Raw genomic sequence first — 20,672 nt, forward strand, 5'->3', positions numbered from 1 at the left:
GCGTGAGAATGAGCCCAGTTACGTTAGCCCACATAAAGTGCTCTACCGCTAACTTGTCTACCTCAGCTGGACCAAGCGTTTGGCTGCCGGATAGAGCAAAAGGAGGGTCTCACCTAGAACTGTGACAACCCACTGGGCCATAAACACTCTCATGCCCTTGAGGGGCTCATGGGAACCGGTTGGTTGGGAGATTGTTGCTCCAGTTTGTACCTTGCCTACATGCGCTTCTGAGTAGTGTGTGGCCTGAAGCTTTAAGCCTCTCAGGACTGATCTGGGATCAGTATTCATGCCGTAAGGCCTCAGAGAGCTCCTCGGCTACCTGCAATCTGGGTCAGTTTACGCATTATTTTACAGATATTTTCCCAGTGTGGGAGTAGAAATAGACTCAATACTAACAGAGGCATGCAGGTACAAACGCCCTGACACTGAGTTCTGAACAAGCACAACTCTTAGAAACATTCATACACAACAATAACAGCAAAAAACACCACTAGTTCTCATAAATATTACCATTTAAAAAAATAAAAATAAAATGTGCACCTACCAAGACTCAAAGGCCACGTACACACAGTGAAGTTTCAGGTGTGACAACTGCATTTTAAAACAGGAGTGAATCCCCTAAATTAAAATATTGATCCACAATAAGTACCACAGCTCACTCCTGAAATTTCCAAATACTTTCGTTCAGCAATTTTAACCAAATCACCATCTACAGAGGTGCTTTGTTTAGTTTATTTTATACAGAGGTGCTTTGTTTCGTTATTATCTTTTTCACAAAGCATGTTCTTGCAATTTTGCCACATCCACTTATCCACCATGCACTTCAGTTACTGTTTTTTCTTTTTAATGTATATGATTGTATGTCTTTTGATATGGACCTTTGAGTCTGAAATAAAGTGTATCTTTAAAAGTACATGTATAAGTGTCTTTGGCCTTGCCTCATAAAGCAATCTAGTTGTTAAAGTGGAGTTGTTAAAGTGGGCAGGTACATGTCAATGTTTTGGTCTTATTTCCAAAATAAAGCATTTGGATTCATTTAGGTTTATTATAGGCTTGTTCTCGTTTTAACAAGACCTTGCAACCCAAATGACTCAAGCCTCGTACACTCTTTCCCTGTGATTTTGTCGCAAGCGAGTCACATCTCTAATAAGCATTTAAAGTTAAAAAAAAAATTCAGACATCTCAAAAGTACATTTAGCTATTTTCTTTCATACCTGACATACATGCACAAACCTTTCACTCTTCTCCACTTCATATTTCATGAACCATACATAATTATCACCGATGTAACAAAACTAATTACTCCATACAGCCTACTTTTTATCTTGCTGTATAAATGCAGAGAAGCAGACATCTGTAGACATCTAACCAAAACTTGCGTTCAAACACAAAGGATAATTAAAGGTAATAGATAACAGTATCAACAGAATGTGACACGCAGGGAAACGTGTGACTGCTGTGCACTTTGAAGATGCTGTGGTTAAGATAATGAGGACCTGGGTATTAATGAGGCTCTCTTCTCATCTTTTCTACACACAAACACACACACACACAAACTCTTACAAATTTAATTGCTGCTGCAGCTGGTGCTTGTTGGGCCCATGGCTTGCTCCAGAGGCTTTTGAGTAATGCTAAAGCCACGTTTTGAGTGCAATGCTCGCTGACATTCATGCCACATACTCTGACCCTCAGTTTGAATAGGAGTAAGATTTCCATACAATTTCCATCACATATAGTGATGCATATCAATAGCACGATGAAAGAGGGGAAATACAGCAAAAAGAACCACTGAAAGTGATACAGAAAACGAGAGGAGAACGGATAAGCAGAATATAGCCAGGAGATAAGTGGATGAGATGAATACAAATAGACAAGGGGGGGCTGCTCGCCCTCCATTTTAATCAGAGGAGAGATAAATGTGATTAATCTTAAGATAATAACACTAAAGGCACAAGACTTCTCATTCATCACCACTACAGTTCATGTAATTACAGACAAAATAAATTAAACTGAAGAAAGCTACAGTATAGAAGCACTTCTAGACAAGAGAACAGGGCAGCAGAGGAGGAGAAGAAAAAAGATCTATAGAGAGATATAAAAAAAGTGAAGAAAAGCACACTGATTTTTCTCACTGATTATTTAGCTATCCAGTCTTGGCTGTCAGGTAATGTGAATTATCACCTGTCAGGACACAATCAAGTCCTGTGACAGAAAGAAAACAATCAATCTGGAGGCTGAAGCAAACATGTCTCAATCAGGAGTCACTTCATCAACTTCTTCCTCAGCGGTCGAAATGTGCAGCACGTGACCAGACAATTGTCACTTAAATCAAAACTCTCAGGTGAATCTCATGCAACCTGTCAAGAGCGTGTTCGGGTTATGCATCACCCCAAAATGAACATAAATTAACCATTTGTTTGATTCAAAATATACATTTCATTTTGAAAAAAGAATAGTGTGAAAACAGACAAATTTCGTTAGAATATGGGACGATAATGTGCTTAATTGCCTTTAAATAATGTCATTTTACACTAAATCTTTATTGTGCTAAAACAGCTTTAAGTAAAAAAAAAACAACAAAAAAAAACAATTACTATTACTTTTTAATACTACTATTTTTCTTGTGATTTTCTGGTGAAATATGACCCGGACATGTTATTCGCGAGATTCACCGGTCTTTTCTCCCTCGTCCTCTACGCGTTAGCCGTCGCACGAGAGCTAAATCTCCTCAGACCCGCTGTAGAAAACTTATGAACCCACTTACTGGATGTTTGAGCTGTTCCAGTAAACGGCGTGACGGTTGTTCCCGTGAACCGGGCGCAAGTTCGTCCAGGCGAGCGCGAGGAGGTAGAGGGAAACCGCCGCGAGAGCCATTATAATATTCCTGCGTTCACGTGCACCTGCTGTGGTCTCTTCGCCTTCTTCGACTCTCAGTCCCCCAGTCCCACGCAAAACCAGCGGTTTTTACAACATTTCTCCGACTCAGCAAGTGGACTGACAGTCGCAAAGCGTTTATTTGGCGAAGTCGTGCCGCAGTACGGCTAGTTAATTCAGTCACAGAGCTTCGCGCTTTCCCGAATGCAACTCCATGGCAGAGAAACAGACGCTCATCCAAGGCATCCTGGGCAGGTCTGTTGGAATTTACTGAAACAAGTTACTGAATAATTCCTTTCTGAGACTAAATCCTCCTCAAGAGAAGAAAAATGGTTGAGATTACAAAAGGAGAGAGTAGCCTGCGTCGACAGCGGCAGGTGTCTCTTTGGGCAGGTGACTGGCGTCGACTGGAGAGAAAAGAAGAAAAAAACGACTCAGTGTAAAAGACGGTTTTGTCAACTTACACTGCCATATATTGCGGTCACTGAACTTCTGTGAGATCTTCTATGCGTTTCATCCAAACGCACACAGGATGTCAAACAGTAATAGGAAAAGTAACGCAATCATAGGCGTCCTCACTGACACTCGTTTTCTGCTCCCGCCACAGTATATGATTGACAGGCTGCGGTTGCCTGAGTAGTGGCCACGCCCCCACCGCCCACTCACTTAATAAGATATGTATTTTTAATAAACCTAAATAATTCTGGATTGTTTAACTGTTTGGTAGAGCTGATTTTAATGTTGTGGATTGATGTTGCCCTTTTTGAGCTTTTCTCCTCCACTACATTTCTAGTCAGAGTGTGGATTTGATATGTGGGTCAATGACAAATGATGCATCTTTGAAATAAATAAATAAAGTGTGCCAATTTCTTAGAAATGTAGTATTTGTATCCATTATAGTTTAATGCAGCATTTACCATTTTCTACAAATACTTGATTTGGTTACATCACACATTTTCAAATATTATTCATATTTTAAAAGAAAACTGGATCGCTGCTTTTTTCCTTCCTATTTGTAATCTCTGGACAGTTACACCACCAAAATCTTGTTGTTGTTTTTTCCCCGCAAGAAAATATCAAAATGACATGTAATTTCTTTGGTTATGCAATATTGTCCCAGTTAAGGAAGTGTTTCTTGGACTCATAGCAGACAATACATAAGTTAACCAACACAACCATATGGTAAAACATATACAAAAACAACTTCATTTAAAATAAACACAATTCCAAAGGACCCAAAGGGTGAACTTATTCAAAAGTCAACTGAGATTGGCACAAAAGGGTGGGATGCTAAAGCATCAGCCTGAGAGTAAGAAGTTAAAATTCATCATTGAAAATTAGTCTCATCAGCTACAATTTTTGGGGCTTCCCTTGATACAGATTATTCAAAGTCTCTGAATAGATCAGTTTCCTCCAATCTTATTATATTGGTGGACACATGTTCTGTGGCTGCTGTATTGATCATAGGAAGTGTAATCAAGTCATTATTTGTATGATTTTACACAAAGGCATGGTTCAGATCCAATTTTTGCTTGAAATTTTAGATGAAAGATACCTTAACCTGGGGTGTGTTTCCCAAAACCATCGTTAGCTATACGGTTGCAAGTCCCATTGAGCTCTATTGGTAGCGACGGAACTTGTGACCAAGTTGCTTTTGGGAAACACACCCCTGGCTGGTTTTTAAAGACAGATTATACCTTTATTGCCTATAATATCATGTAAGATTTCCAGAACTTATCTGTTGAGGTGACTGCAAGAAAAAAATTATATTGTATATAAATTTGATTCAGTTTCTACTGAAAAAGGGGTATTGTATTCATTAAATATTTTCTTGGTTCTTTCTAAATATCGTTTGAATTTGTTGTTGGATCAGACATATCGGGCCAGTTGCATAAACTTTTGTTTGACCAACTAGCAGTTGCCAAGGGTTAATCAGTCTTACTTTTCCAATACAAATAAGACCAATCTACCTTTTCGTAACTGAATTTAAAAAGTTATGACCACTTTTGAAGAAGAAAAAAAAAATAGATGACTAACTTTTTAAAACTAGTCTAAACAGTTTATGCAACTGGCCCAATGTCACAGTACAGTGACTTGGAAATCACACTGTACTTTGCACACTATTTATCCAATCATGGTTGTTGATACCACAAATAAAATATACAGTGTGAAGCATCAGATTATGAATACCCAGGATAAATTGTTAACCCTGGGTTAAGTATGGACAATATGCAATGTGAAACAAGAAAACAAATATGTGAAAAGCCCTTCTGTTTTCTTTATGAGGTACCTTCAAACAAAAATGCTTGTTTGCCATATTGAAGTGTGTACTACTGTATGTACTCTACTGTACTCTTATGTACTCTAGTGTATGACATTTAGACTGGTAGTTTGCTATCCAGCATTGGAGCCTGTCCTCCTCCGCTAAATGCGACCGTTAAGTTTATGAAGTGTCCAACATTCCACACTATTTTTATTTTTTTTCAGGTAAATAGCAGTGCATCTTTTAAGTATTTGAAGTATACTTCTTATTGTTTGAATTTTCAGTGTAACGTCATGCTATTTAGGCTATAATATATATTTTGACATAAATATGCATAAGTATGCAAACTGGGATGCACCCACGCTACTGGTCAAACAATTGGAATAATTATGTTTTTATGGAATAATGAACTCTTTTATGCTCACTTAGGCTGCATTTATTGAATCAAAAATGCAGTAAAAACAACTACATTGTGAAATATTATTAACATTTAAAATATCTGTTTTCCATTTAAATATATTTTAAAATATAACGAATTCCTGTTACTGCAAAGCTCCATTTTTAGCATCATTACTCCAGTCTTCAGTGTCACATGATCCTTCAGAAATCATTTTAATTTTGCTGCCCAAGAAGCATTTCTTATCATTATCAATGTTGAATAATAAAAAAAAAACTAAAAAAAAAAAAACGAAATTAATACTTTAATTCAACAAGAACACATAAATTCATCAAAAGTGATTGTAAAGGCATTTATAATGCTACAACAGATTTCTATTTCAAATAAAATATACAAAAATATTAAGCAGCAAAACTGTTTTTAACACAGAAGTTAATAAGAGCCATTATTAATAATTGAGCACCAATAATAAACAAAAATAACTGAGCAGAAAATCAGCATAATCGAAGGATTTCACAAGAATAAATTACATTTTAAAATGTAATCAAATAGAAAACAGTTATTTTAAATTACAATAATATTTCTGTATGTTTTATCAAATATATGCAGCTTAGGTGAGCATAAGTGACTAACAAAAAACTTAAAAAATAAAAAAAACTTAACTATTCCAAACTTTTGTATGGTAGTCTAAAGTCTTTTATTGACTAGGTAGCAAAGACATACATAAATGCTCATGTGTATACATTGTGTAGGCCTACTTTAATATATTATAGATTTATACTTTACCAAAAGTTATTGCCATCATACAAAAATTTAATTTCTCTGCACTCTATGGAGTGTCTTAAAACCTCTAGGTTTATACATTTGAAAATGAACCAGTGATGTATGACTAATTGGACTATCCTCTTTCTCTCGTCTCGTATGTTGGCCTATTGTCATTCCCAGCATCACTCTTCCCCTTTCTTTCTTTCTTTCTTTCTTTGTGATCTCCCTCTTTCAATCCCTGCTCCCGTTCTCTGTTGTTTTTGTCAGGGATGCTGCCTCTCTTGTGTCCCCTCCAGGCATGTTGCCGTGGTGACAGCAGTAAATGGGATGAGAGAGAGGGAGAACTATCACTTCTTTAACTCGCTGTATCTACCGTCCTTGCACTTGTCTGTGCATACTATGCCATGTCAATTGCCTCTGTTGTCAATCACATTATTTTTCCTCCCTCCAGAGTCTATTTCTCATCCAGTATTAAACTGTTTCACTCGCCGTAGCCATATATTTGTATCTCAAGACTCTCTCACTTTATCATCTTGTCCCAAAATCAAAGTTTTTCTCAAACACGTGTGTTTTAGGAATGTCTGTTCTAAGTCTGACCCTTCAAATGGTTTTGTATCTATTGATAAGAAGTAAGCTGTCCTTTTATATGCCTCAGCATTATGTTTGTCGTGCATGTTTACATGTCTTTTATGTGTCTTCTGTAATCAGATACATTTGGCTGGGGTTTTGAGTGATGGTGATGTGCTAATGTGCACATTGTGGCTGAGACGTTGCTAGGCAGCAGGAGACATTAGTAAAACTAGGCTGTTTCTGTTTGCTTTCACGTGTTGGTTGTGATTAATTCATGAGTAGCCCTGCTATGGGCACATTGATTATCCAGATAATCCATTATCGTCAATGTGACTAGCTGCAGTCATGTATCCTTGTTTGGTGTTTAATTGCTTTTCCCAAGGTTTTTATTCACGGGGCATGCGAGATCACACAGAGACGGGTGCGTTCTGCTCTCTGTTCTCCTTCCCCTCTGTTACCCGTCCCTCATCCATCTCGTTTTCTATGTCAACTAATTCATTCTTCCTCCCATATTCTCTCCATCTGCTGTCACACCATTTATCTGAACATTTCAATCTTGGTCACAAATTTTATTTGCGTCGTCTTATTATAGCAATGATTTATTTATTGTTACAATCTTAAGTTTGTATATGCAACAGACTCGAATGCGAAAAAAGCAAAATGAGTTTTAGTCAGTGCAAGAGATGTTGCTTAAATAGCAGTTTATTGTCTTGTTTGCTGGTTACAAGCCTATTAAGAGCTATTTATGTTTGTATGCATAATGCAAAGAACATCACCTTTTTGCTTACATGTTCTAGACAGTAGGTTAAAAATGAAAAGAATTCTGTAAAGAATGAAAAGAAATATTTTCAAAAAAGAAAAAAAAATCTATTTGGAATATTAATTGCTTATTAAGGCACAGTGGCCACCAAAAGTTAGGACATACTCTAAGTAGGTTCTGATTTCATGTTGACTTTTTGATAAAGGGCAAAAAAAAAATTATGAAAACATTTGATTAAATAAAGAAAAACAGAAAACTGGATGAGTTCAGAACAAGCTCAGAACAAGCTCTGTTCTGATTGGTCCATTGTTCTGTCAATCAATCAGGGAAACTTTAAAAGGTTTAAATCACTTGCTCACCGACGGATCCTCTGCAGTGAATGGGTTCCATCAGAATTAGAATCCAAGCAGCTGATGAAAACGTCACAATAACCCATAACTAGTCAGCAAAACTCATGCCCATCAATTAATATCTTGTGAAGCGAAAAGATGTGTGTTTGTATGAAACAAATCCATCATTAAATGTTAACTGTTGTTTCTGGGTAAAATTCTGGGCAAAATACAAGCATAATGATGCTTCCTCCAGTCAAAAAAGAAAAAAAGAAAGTCAAGACAAGATAGTTAACAGAGATTTTAGCTAGAAGCAAGTTCTTTGCTAGTTTCATTTGTTTGGACTCTCATTCTGACGGCACCCATTTACAGCTGAGGATCCACTGGTGACCAAGTAATGTAATGCTAAATTTCTCCAAATTTGTTCCAATGAAGAAACAAACTACAATCTTAAATGGCCTGAGGGTTTAGCATTTTAAGCAAATTTAAATTTTTTGGTGAACAATTGTTTTATTGTTGTAATCAAAATATAGGTGTAATCAAATTGTTGTAATCAAAATATAGGTGTAATCAAAAATAAATAATTATCACTGGTCTTCAGTGTCAGTTACTTTAATGCATTTATGCCAAATGAATTAAAATGCCCTCGTTTTAATGAAAAAGGTTCGTTTTTGAGTAAACTATCTTTTTAAGAAGGATATATGTGGATGTTGTCCAAAATTTCACTTTTATCTAATGCATTTCCAAGTTTTTGGAAAAACTGTACGTTGAATTCTCAATCTGTGAATTGTGCATCATAAACAGGCAACAAGACAGCAAGTGTGTCTTAATACAGGATTCATCCAGTTCATCTGCTCTGAGCTAGTTTAGAGAGCTGTCCGTGGTCCTGAAGTTTCCTCTATTCTCCATGGTACTGAACTTTGTGTTGGCCTTTGAAGGATGATTTTTAGAAGAAACTAAGATAGCTATTCAGTGCAGCTGAAGTGCTACAGACAAAGGGGTTTTTCTTTCTCTTCTTCACTATATCGTGTTCAGGGTTACATAAGTGTATTAAACTGAACTGACAGTGCCACCTCGGCAGCTACGTTCCATTCAGTCCACTCTTTATCTCATTTACTGACCATTTTTTTAACTACTTTCTCACCCAGGCAGTCTGATATGAATTAGCAAACATCTGCGTGCATGAGTGTGCATATCTAAGTATGTAAATGCACAAGTGTGTGAGTATGTGTACTTTTAAGTGAGTCAGGCAGGCCTGAACTCCAGGTGGGCCTCTACTGTTTGTACCCTTGAGCAGCTACTTAACCTGATTCGCTCCAGTGCCTCCCCAGCTGTACTAATGGCTAATGTGATTGTGGAAACAGAAGCCTTGGATAAAGGCATCTGCCAGGCAAATCGCTAACAATATTGTGCCGTGTCACGACTTAAAGACTGATTTAGAGCCTCGAGCGAAGGATGAAGAAAGGAGACGGTGAAAAATAAATATGTAGCGAGACATTAACAAAGATGGATGACAAAGGTGAGTAAAAGGAGAGGCGAAGGAATAGACCACGTCTGTAAAAGCAAATAAGATAAAGAAGAATAAGAAAAGAAACCAAAATGAAATTCAGTCTTTGGCAGGTTGCTCAGATTATTCAGTATGAGATGACTGAGGCAGTTTTGTGAAAAGCTGACTCAAAGCGGATGATGATGCAGTGCAATGGCATATAATTTTTCAACGGTTTTTTTCAAGTCTCGGTGCATATATGGTAAGGCCAAGAATAAATGCTCTTTCAAAGACTTGACATTGAAGATTTTGGAGAGAGCAGAGAGATATAAAGGTGTTTGAATTGATGTATCCAAGGCTGTAAAGAGTTGTAAAGTGTGTTTTTACTGCTTTCAGAGAGGCTGAAGGGCAATGTTGACACATGAATACCAACATATTTAAAATTAAGACTTTTTAAATACTTTTAATGAGGACTGCATCTGTATGAAGGTTGTATAATACTATTAACAATACTAAATTTACCACAGTTAAACTTGTGTGCCGATGTTTTTCCAGAAAACAAGTTGCACCTATTAAAATAGCTTTGAAACACCTTTTTCTTATTTTGACTTGACAGCATTTTAGTTGAGTATGGTCATGAGTTGACTATGATCCAAAAACTGTTTAGATAATGTTAGAGATGGTATGCCTATGTGTTTTGGAAGAGATCAACATTAAAGTCATCATGAAATTAAATCACAGCAATTAGCAAACAACAATGATCCAATCAGTTCCCGATTGATAAAATCAAGTCCCATCTGACATTTTCTTTCTCATTTGAGGAGCCGTTTCACTTGGATATACATCACAATAGGGAAGAAATTATCACAACTTCTGTTTCATGCCGACATTAAGAATTGCCCACAGAGATTTTGAGACCAGTGCTGTGTTGCCCTGAAAATGTCAAATGTTATGCCTTACAAACTTAATGATTGGTTTTCTGTGACGTATTTTACATTGTTGTTTGAAAGATTTATTTTTGTTAAATTTACAAAACAATTACTGGTCTTGAAATATTATAGATATTATAAGAAACTACAAACCTTTCAGTAATGTTTTGCATTGTATGCTATCAGTTTCCAGAAAAAGTTGCATTAGAGCTGTATATATATATATTTTTTTTTTTTTTACCTCGCTGCATATTTTCTTTTTGTCAAGAAAACAACAACAACAACAAAAAAAAAAAAACAAGATAAGTAAAGAACTTATATATAAATGTTTCATGAAATAAAAAAAAAAAAGATTTTTAACAGCATATATAAAAATACATGGCTATATTTTTTATTTTGGGGTGAGGCCAGTGAAAATGTTGGCAAGGCTGGTAAAGCTCAGGGCAAGTGGCCATAGATAGATAGATAGATAGATAGATAGATAGATAGATAGATAGATAGATAGATAGATAGATAGATAGATAGATAGATAGATAGATAGATAGATAGATAGATAGATAGATAGATAGATAGATAGATAGATATCTGTATTTTGCTGTATTTCATATTATTTTCAGACCCTCAGGTAAGCAACTCTTCAAATTCGCTGTATTATGGAGTTTACATGGGGCCATGTCTTTTCCGCAGCTTCTCTTTTAAGCCATAAGGTTTCATTGTGTATAGCAAAGCAAATGCACAATCAACATGCAGGTCAATAAATGGCCACGTATCAGCCGTCTCTACTGACCAAGCAGCAACGAGTGAGATCGATTAAGGAAGTAATTAAGTAAGACTCCCAATGAATCCATGGGTGGTCATCCCTTGTTTTGTTGTTCCTGGTATGTCTTTGTCTTTCTCCTTACCTTTTTCATTATCTCTTACACTGAGTTTGCTCCTTTTGCCTGCTTTGATGAGATAAGCAGAGTAGTCCTAAAGGATTTAAAGACATTTGAGTCTGGCCTCGTCTCAGACACCAGCCTGGAATGACTTTGCTGAACTTGGTTCAGCGTTTAGTCTGCGATGTGTTTGAGGGTGACTGATGACTTGTGCTGATTGATCAGGTCACGCTATTGTACTACAATGCACTAACGTTGATTTGTCTGCTCAGGAAGATGTGAATACTAGAAGGAAAATGCCCTCCGTTGATTTCAGACCAAAAGTAGATCTGCCAACTTGACCGAATCACTTATGTTCAAGTGATTTTTCCTTGATTTTTGAAAATTTCCAGAGTTTAAAGCTCAAAGCAGCACAATATGAAAACCTTAACTAAAGTTAACTTCTCTCTGTTTTGTATGTGTCCTTGGGCCCTCAAAATGATTGCTGTAGAAATAAAAGTAATATGATTTTAAAAATACATACAAAAAAAATAGTATGTACACTCTTAAAAATAAAGCTTCTTTGTTGGCATTGATGGTTTAATGAAGAATATTTAACATCCAACTTTTGCTTTGCACTAAAGGTCTTGATAGCGGAAAAAAAATTATTCATATTATTATTTTTTTTTTTTTTTTTTTATCACATTAAGAAAAAAAAAATGGTTATTTTCAAAGAAAAGTTGTTTGGGGGAACCAAAAATTCTTCTTCTATAGCATCACTGCAAAAACAGCTTTATTTTTAAGAGTGTATTTGATTATATTTGGCTGATTTTGGGACATTTTAATCATTCTATAAAATCTGAACCGATCTTTTAACAAAGTATGTAAAACTGTCATAATAATAATGAAAAAAGTATTGTACTATTCAGTGTGGCTCAACGCTATTATGGCTTCTTTATTAATGCTTTTTTATGTTTGCTGGAACTATTTATATTTTTCATTACTGTTTTCATTTACTATTTTCAGTGCTGTTTTCTGTTTTGTTTCATGTTTTCTTTACAAGAAGAAAAAGAACAAATTAGTAACTGCATAAATCCAAACACTTTTGCTGAAAAACATATACAGAACAAGTTTTTTGTGCATTCTATTCTGCAATTTTTATTGTTTATTGCAAAATCTGCAGAATTAGCATATATGAGTTTATTTGCAAAAACAATTAATTCCGCTTTTAACAATTTTCAAAAATCATATTTTTTTCATTGTGCATTCCAATTAATCTCAATCAAACTGCAGTTGGGTTATTTTGATTAAGTAAAAATAACTCAAAAAATACAGCTAACTAACAATAAAAACATAACATAATAAAAAACATGATTTTTGAAAATAAAAAAAATAAAAAAACTATTAGTTATCTGTTTTTGCAAATAAAGTCTTTATATCACATAAAGCCCAAACATTTATGTTCGCAAGGGATAAAATGAATGCACAAGATCAGTGAATGTACATTTTTCAGTGCCAGCTCTCTTACACTGGGCCCAGGCCAGCAGACCACCCTTACTGAACACCGATCAGATGTTGTACTGACAAAATATAACTTTATAACCCTTTTTAGTGTTTTATTTTCAGTAAAATGTAAAACCTGATTTACAATTATATTCAATATTTCAAAGCAATTGCCAGACAGCACGGTGAGCTTTTGAACTCTTTAGCTCCAGCTTCAAAGCTTCAGTTGGCCTTAACCAATAGTGCTCTCTTATTGTTTGCCCTCCCTTCATATTTCACTTTGGTGGATATTTTTTGCCTTCAGTATAAATGTTATGCCAAAGGTTCAGGATAAAGTAATGGTGCGGTTGACCTTTTTTCCCTGGTATGGATAGATGAAGGCAGAAGGGCGGGAGAGAGAGACTCCTGCGTAAGAGGCAGAGGTAACAAAACGGATCAACAGAACCCTGAGGGAGAATAGATGAAATGTCACATGGGCAATCTAGGGTTCACTTTATGTGGAAGACGTGTTCCCTTAGACAATACTTTTTCTTTCTTTTTGTAAGTCTGAGAGATGATATTAGTGTCTGAGTATGGGTGAACTAGAAACCCCATTTCACTTGGTGTGTGTGTGGTCATTTGGGTGTGTTTTCAAGAACTGCATTCAGTTACGCCAACACATTGTGCGAAGGGCAACATATCCGGGCTTCCTGAAAGGAGTAGGAGAATTCAATAGGTGCTGATGGAGATGGGCATGGCAGGTTGCCCCCTACTGACTCAATCAGTGTGTGTGTGTGTGTGTGTGTGTGTGTGTGTGTGTGTGCTTGTATTGTATGTGAATGCTGGTGCAGGGTCACCAGCCTCTTTTATCCTGTATACTTGTCTAACACCTCATTATTGAAGAGGTATGGCAGCCGTTTGGGCCTTTTGTGGTTTGAAGCCAATATGAAGTGACATCCACAATCTGTTTTACTGTTTTACTTGCCAGTAAGTTAAAACATGAACTGCTAATAAGTATTTTAGGGTTTAACCCCCCCATATATACTGTATATATGAGTTCTCAAATATTTATTTCAAGATGCACAGATTTGAATAAACTTCAAATATATAAATCAAGTAAAATCTACTACGCTTTACAGTGCTGGTGCTCCCAGCATGCAGTGGGACATGAATTATTAATAAGGTTGCATATTTTCAATGTTTGCCAGGTTTATTTGCACTGTTGCTATTGTTGATGTTATCACATTTGGTAAGTTGTTTTTCTATGCTGAATACATTTTTTTTCTGTCTATGATTTACATGACATTTACATTTATGCATTCGGCAGCAGCCAAAGCGAGTTACACTGCATTCAAGGTATGTATTTACATTGGTTCTTGCATTGCCTGGGAGTCAAAACTATGACCTTGGCATTGCTGTCTCTGTTTATGTTGCAGTACAGAAAAAAAAAAAATCCAGTTATTGTTAACGTTATTGTGTTTTGTGCACTAAGTGTATAGGTTTCCTAAATTTTGCATATAGAAAAAATATTATAATATAATATAATAATAAATATAAAAAATTAAGGTAAATATTAATTTCATTAGCTCCTGACAGGTATGGAAAATTACTGATTGATTTATCTAGCACATACCAAATCAAATGTTTAACTGCACAACATGAGTATTAAATCTCACTGCACAGTTCCAGAAGCTTCCCGGTATTTATAGTGGACTCTAGAGACTGGCGACCACCTCAGGACTTTTCTGTGGCTGGCACATCCACTGCTGAGGTAAGCACTGGACCAATCATGGATTCTGTTGTTGAGCTTTGGGCCAGGAGGGTCAGTGGGTCAGTCTGTAGCGTCTCATACCTCTGCACTGTCGGGGCCTAAAGGAGGCAAATGACCTAATTAGCTGTCTGAATAATTGCCTGAAATTCTGCATGAGGTCTAGCGGGGTCAGTTATGTGTGCGTATGTGTGTGTAGCTAGTTAAAAGCCTGAAAGAAGTGTATCTCTCTTATCATCAGGTAGGGAGATCATAAAACCCTATATAATCACTTATACTTACACTACCGGTAAAAAGTTTAGAATAATTAAGGTTTTTTTTATGTTTTTGAAAGAAGTCTCTTATGCTTAACAAGGTGGCTGTAACACCAAGCCAGCAGAGGGAGCCCTCACCAGAGTACTGACTGCATGCCGCTCCCTCTGCTTCTTCTGCTTTCATTTCCTGTTTGATGACTTTATAAGCCAGATCCTGAGCACATTACAAACTGCAAAGTATTGCCAGTTTACCTGCCTTACCGAGCGTTTCTCCATTGCATTATCTCTGACTGCTTACTTGTGTATTACTCTGCCTGATTACCTTGACTTCTGATTTCCTGGATTTGCCCCTTTGCTCTGTTTGCCTGATCGGGCTGATGTTTGTGTTTGATCCTTCTGCCTGCCTCCTGATTCTTGTCTTCTGGATTGCCCCTGTACTGGTAAACGGATTCAACTGCTACTCTGGTTTTGACCCTCTGCCTGAATAAACTTCTGCGAATGGATTCTAGTTCTGCCTCTGCGTCCTCCTTACAGAATACTTCCCCTACGATGAATCTAGCAGAAGCTTCAGATTTGCAGACGGCGTTTGCTTACCAAAGCGAACTGTTAAAGGGCTACCAGGAACAACTCGCTAATCTTCAGTCGGTCAATGAACACCTAACTCACTACATCCGATCATTTCCCTCCCCGACGCCGAAGCCGGTAAGCTTTCCTCTTCCTGACAAGTTTAATGGATCTGCTGAACATTGTAGAGGATTTCTTCGCCAAGTAGAAATTGATCTAAATCACCAAGGGGAGAAGTTTACGTCTGAGATGGAAAAATGTGCTTATCTCATGACCTTGCTGACTGGTAAAGCGATCGATTGGGCAGCTGCAGTTTGGGATAATGACCTACGTTTGAGAACCTCCGTAGATTACTTCATCCAGCAACTTAGGGAGGTTTTTGAATATCCCGCTGGAGGCAAAAGCGTAACAACACAAATTCTGCAAACAACACAAGGGACCTGCACTGCTGCTGATTATGCTATTGAAATCCGCACTCTTGCTGCTCAAAGTGGATTTAATGATGTATCCCTCAAAGCTATTTTCCAACAAGGCCTCACCCATGAACTCCAGACCGAACTAGCTTGCAAGGGGGAGGATCTATCGTTCCCAGACTTTGTAACCCTCACCATAAAGATAGATAACCTGATGAGACAAGTCCCAAGACAAAGAGTTAATAGAGAGTCACTGAATGGCCCCAACCTAACACTATCAAGGAACTCCAACGATTCCTTGGTTTTGCCAACTTCTATCGGCGCTTCATTCGCAATTATAGCCAAGTCGCAGCTCCTTTAACCACCCTTCTCAAGAATAACCCAAAAAAACTACAATGGACAGATGATTCCACAAAGGCCTTCTTGTCACTAAAGGAAAGATTCACAACCACCCCCATCTTGAAACATCCTGATCCCAGCTTACCCTTCATAGAAGTCGATGCCTCGGACTGTGGTATCGGAGCCGTTTTATCACAACGCCATGGTCAACCAGGCAAGCTGTATCCCTGTGCATTCTTCTCTAAGAAACCAACGGCAGCAGAGCGAAATTATGATGTGGGCAATAAAGAACTTCTATCCATGAAAGCAGCCATCGAAGAGTGGAGACATTGGCTTGAGTGCACTATTCACCCATTTCAAATTATCACCGATCATAAGAATCTGGAATACATCAAGAATGCCAAACGACTCAATCCACGCCAAGCTCGATGGGCCTTATTCTTCACCCGATTCCAATTCACAGTCACTTATCGGCCAGGCAGCAAGAACTCCCTTCCTATGTGGTCCTAGCTCCTTTAGCCTGGGATATCATGGAAGAGCTACAACAAGATCAGCAGAACGAACCTACTCCAAATAACTGCCCCCCAAACAATCAACAAATGCGTCCCTCTCGACTTGCGGCCACGTATCTTGCAATGGGTCCACACTTCTATCAACACGGGTCATCCTGGGATCTCTCGTACTCTCTACCTCGTACAAAACTCCTTTTGGTGGCCATCAATGACCAAGGATATCACCACGCACGTCAAAGCTTGTCAAGTCTGTGCACAATCAAAAACACCCAAGGAATTACCATCTGGTCTCCTCCACCCACTTCCCATACCACAACGTCCCTGGTCTCACCTCTCCATTGACTTCGTCACTGACCTACCCCCCTCCGATGGTTTCACCACCATATTGGTAATCATAGATTTTCAAAGTCCTGCCGGCTAATTCCCCTAAAGGTATCTACGTACTTACTGCAGCCACGAACAACACCGATGGTCAGAATTCCTACCTTGGGCGGAATATGCCCAAAACTCCATCACCCACTCTTCTACAGGTTTAACCCCCTTTCAGTGCGTTCTGGGGTTTCAACCCCCCATGTCCCCATGGTCTGGTGAACCCTCTTCGGTCCCTGCTGTGGACGAGTGGATACGGCATAGTGAGAGTGTGTGGGACAGCGCTCACGTCCGCCTACAGCGAGCTGTATGAACACCGGAGATCCAGGCTAACAGGCGCCGGCGTCCACACCCTCCTTACCAACCAGGACAACGAGTCTGGCTCTCCACGAGGGACATCAAGTTGCGGCTGCCCAGCAGGAAGCTCAGCCCTAGGTATGTTGGCCCTTTTAAGATTCTCAAACGTATAAATGAGGTCACTTACCAGCTTGAGCTTCCTACTAACTATAGGATCTCTGACTCTCCTGACTCTCGTCTTCTGGATTGCCCCTGTACTGGTAAACGGATTCAACTGCTACTCTGGTTTTGACCCTCTGCCTGAATTAACGTTTCTGTCTGTTGCTAATCCCTCTAATAAACTTCTGCGAATGGATTCTAGTTCTGCCTCTGCGTCCTCCTTACAGCGGCATTTATTTAGTTTAGGTAAGCATTTACGGTAACACTTTATTTTAGGGTCTCTTAACTAGTTGCTTATTAGCATGCATATTACTAGAATATTAGTCATTAGTAGTAATTAAGCACATATTAATGCCTTATTCTACATGACCTTATTCTACATCCCTAATCCTACCCAATACTTAACCTTAACAACTACCTTACTAACTAGTAATAAGCAGCAAATTAGGAATTTGAGGGAAAAGCCATAGTTAATAGTGAATAAGTGCTCCCTATTCTAAAGTGTTACCAATTATTCTCTCGGATTTGTTTTTGTTATTGCTTCAGTTATATTCAAAATAAAAAATTATCTTATTTTACCCACCATCATGGGTGGATTTCTATTGTCTTCATGAAGGATTCATGTCAGGCTGGCTTAAAATTTGACCAAAAGTGCAATACTTAGTCTATGTTGGCAGCTCACTAGATTTTGGAACGGAGCCATGATGTCCACCTCCATTTATATCTCTCTTTCAGCCTGGTAGACAGCTGTGTTTTAGAAGGCAGCAGGAGCTATCCAACCATCCAGGCCTAAGGAAGCATGTCAGAGTAGTGAGATCCTACGCATAAGTCCATTTTTTTTAACCCGATTCTAGTGCAGAAACAAACATCAGTTTCAGGCTGTGTGGCTGATCCAATTCTGCCATTGTGGAACCACACAGATTTTATGGTGTAATATCTCATGGCTTCATTCTTAAAACGGTTTCACTATTGCATCAGAAAAGTATAAGGCTACAGCCCACCTGTTGAGATTGTCCAGCTTCCCGAGCCATGTCTCTCACGGGAGTATAGTTGAGACTTTAGAATCAGATTGTGACTTTAGGCTGTTTTTCAAAACCCAGTGTGTACTGCTTACCTAAACACAATTTTTGAGCATTAGACATGCTTTTGAGATACCATATTTTGGCCGAGGCAAGAATGCATATATATTCTTTGTGGATAAGGCAATCCCACAATGCATTGTGACAATCTCAGCAAAAAAAGAATCCATCTATTATTTAATGCTAAACAGTATTGTTATGAAATCCAATGGCAAGTATAATGTTTGACTCAATATTTATGTGTACATATTTCTGTGTTTCAAGTTTAGCTACTTGCTAAGTCAAGTTGTGTGCTAGTTAAGTATCTTGCTCAAAAAGATTGGAAATGAGTGGCTGTTTAAGTCAAGTCACCTTTATTTATTTAGCGCTTTTAACAATGTAAATTGTGTCAAAGCAACTGCACAATATCAAAAAAGGAAAATAGTGTGTCAATAATGTAAAATTAAAAGATTAAAAAAAAAAAGATTTTCAGTTAAAGGCATTTCATTATTGCATTCCGTGATGTCATCATCCAGCTCAGTTCAGTTTAAATAGTGTCTTTGAAATCAGGTCGATGATATCGCTGGAAATGAAGTGAAGACAAGTTCTCAAATTGTCATAGCAATGTTTTATATCAATTGCATATACTTTTTTAACAATTTAAGCTTTCAGTTGCAACAGTACAATATGTATTAGAAATATATATAAATAAAAATGTGTATGTGTGTATATCTGTGTGTGTGTGTGTGTGCGTACACACACACACACACACACACATATATATATATTACATATACACATATATTTGTCAAAAACCTCACTGTGCCTCACAGAAAAATATTATAACGTATCATATTTGACAGTCAGTGAGCATCATGCATTTTCTTTGAATGGAAAAGAACAGTTTTGACATTTTGATATCCTCTACGAGAGAAAGGCATGCAAGTTTGGAGCAACATGAATGTGGGCAGATGATGACAGATTTTTCAGTTTAAAGCAAATGATCTGTGGAGAGAGCGCAGATGGGGCTGATCAGATTTAGACAAGTAAAAAGGTGATTGCCACCACAACATTTGAGAAAAGTAACATGCTTTTGTAACTGTATTTTTGGAAGTTGCATTCAGAATCCACTTGGCTCATAAATCTGAGGGGGCGCGTTTGAATGGGCATGATGCTTCTGGTGGTGAGAAAAGCAACAATTAGGTTTGTGTAATGTTTTGACATTAGACTAAATATCAGATTAGTCACATAGAAGAGCTTGTGTGTTTTCCTGGGTGAATTACTGACATTTACACACTTGTTAGTGCAGCAGGAAAGTTGCAATGTAGTGAATTTGTGCTACCTCATGAGGGATTCATCCAGAATTACACATTTTGTAATGCATAGCTTCATTCAGTGATGTGCCATGTGATACAAGGGTGGTTAAAATATTTTTCACATACTAAGGGTGTCACGATTCTCAAGGAACACGGAGACGAGGAGTTCATAAACACGGAAGTCTTTAATATCCAAATGGTTGACAGGGAGCACAAGCAAGGAAGACATTCGAGGACCGACAAACACTAACTGAAAGGACTGGGGTTTTTAAAGACCAATCAGTGAGGAAGACGATACACACCTGGAATCAAATAAACAATCAACGTGAGGGAGAAACTGGATCATAGGGAACACATGGGGAGCAAAACACACACAAAACAGTCTACAATCCTGACAAAGGGACCTAGCTGGTAAATTTAAAGAAGATGAGCCGGGGTATTTCTCCTTGACACATGATTTCGATAGACCAAGGGAGTCGATAGACCCTTTTTACGGGCACAAGCCCCATGCAGTGAAATGCCGCTGTGACTATTGTATACCAACATGAAAATAATTTTCTCATTTTAGCAATCAAGTCGTGTGTTTTCTGTCAGCTGTTTGGTATCAGAACTAGCAATGCCAGATTCTCAAATGAGTCTTATATGTCAAACAGATTTTCAAAAAGGCCTGATATTGTTCACAACTCAGTTTGATTCGTTAGGACAGTTCACTCACAGACTGAATCAATTGCAGCAAATTCTCACATAGAAATATTGGGATGTTTTTTAAGACAGAAAACAAAAAGCACCGGCTGAGATCGATATTTAACTTCAGTCCATTGTAGGAAACAAAACATGCAGAAGTCTTCTGTCATTTATCATTGAGGAAGCAGCTTTTTTATTACATGAACAACTCTATGAAGGTGATAAATTTC

At 37.8% G+C, this 20,672-nt stretch overlaps 1 protein-coding gene across 1 annotated transcript in view; it reads right to left on the reverse strand.

Annotated features, from left to right (window-relative positions):
• The window catches only part of LOC306847053 (ephrin-A3-like), a gene marked incomplete at both ends in the record, with an annotated part of 91,665 nt that extends 88,791 nt beyond the window's left edge, over window positions 1-2,874 (reverse strand). The window contains one exon of the mRNA XM_079380794.1: window positions 2,765-2,874. Coding sequence (XP_079236920.1) covers window positions 2,765-2,874 — 110 coding nt within the window. The remainder of the gene's footprint in view (window positions 1-2,764) is intronic.
• Window positions 2,875-20,672: the final 17,798 nt, after the last annotated feature.

This window comes from Barbus barbus, assembly GCF_936440315.1.
Source record: "Barbus barbus genome assembly, chromosome: 27".
NCBI classification, from domain to species: Eukaryota; Metazoa; Chordata; class Actinopteri; order Cypriniformes; family Cyprinidae; genus Barbus; species Barbus barbus.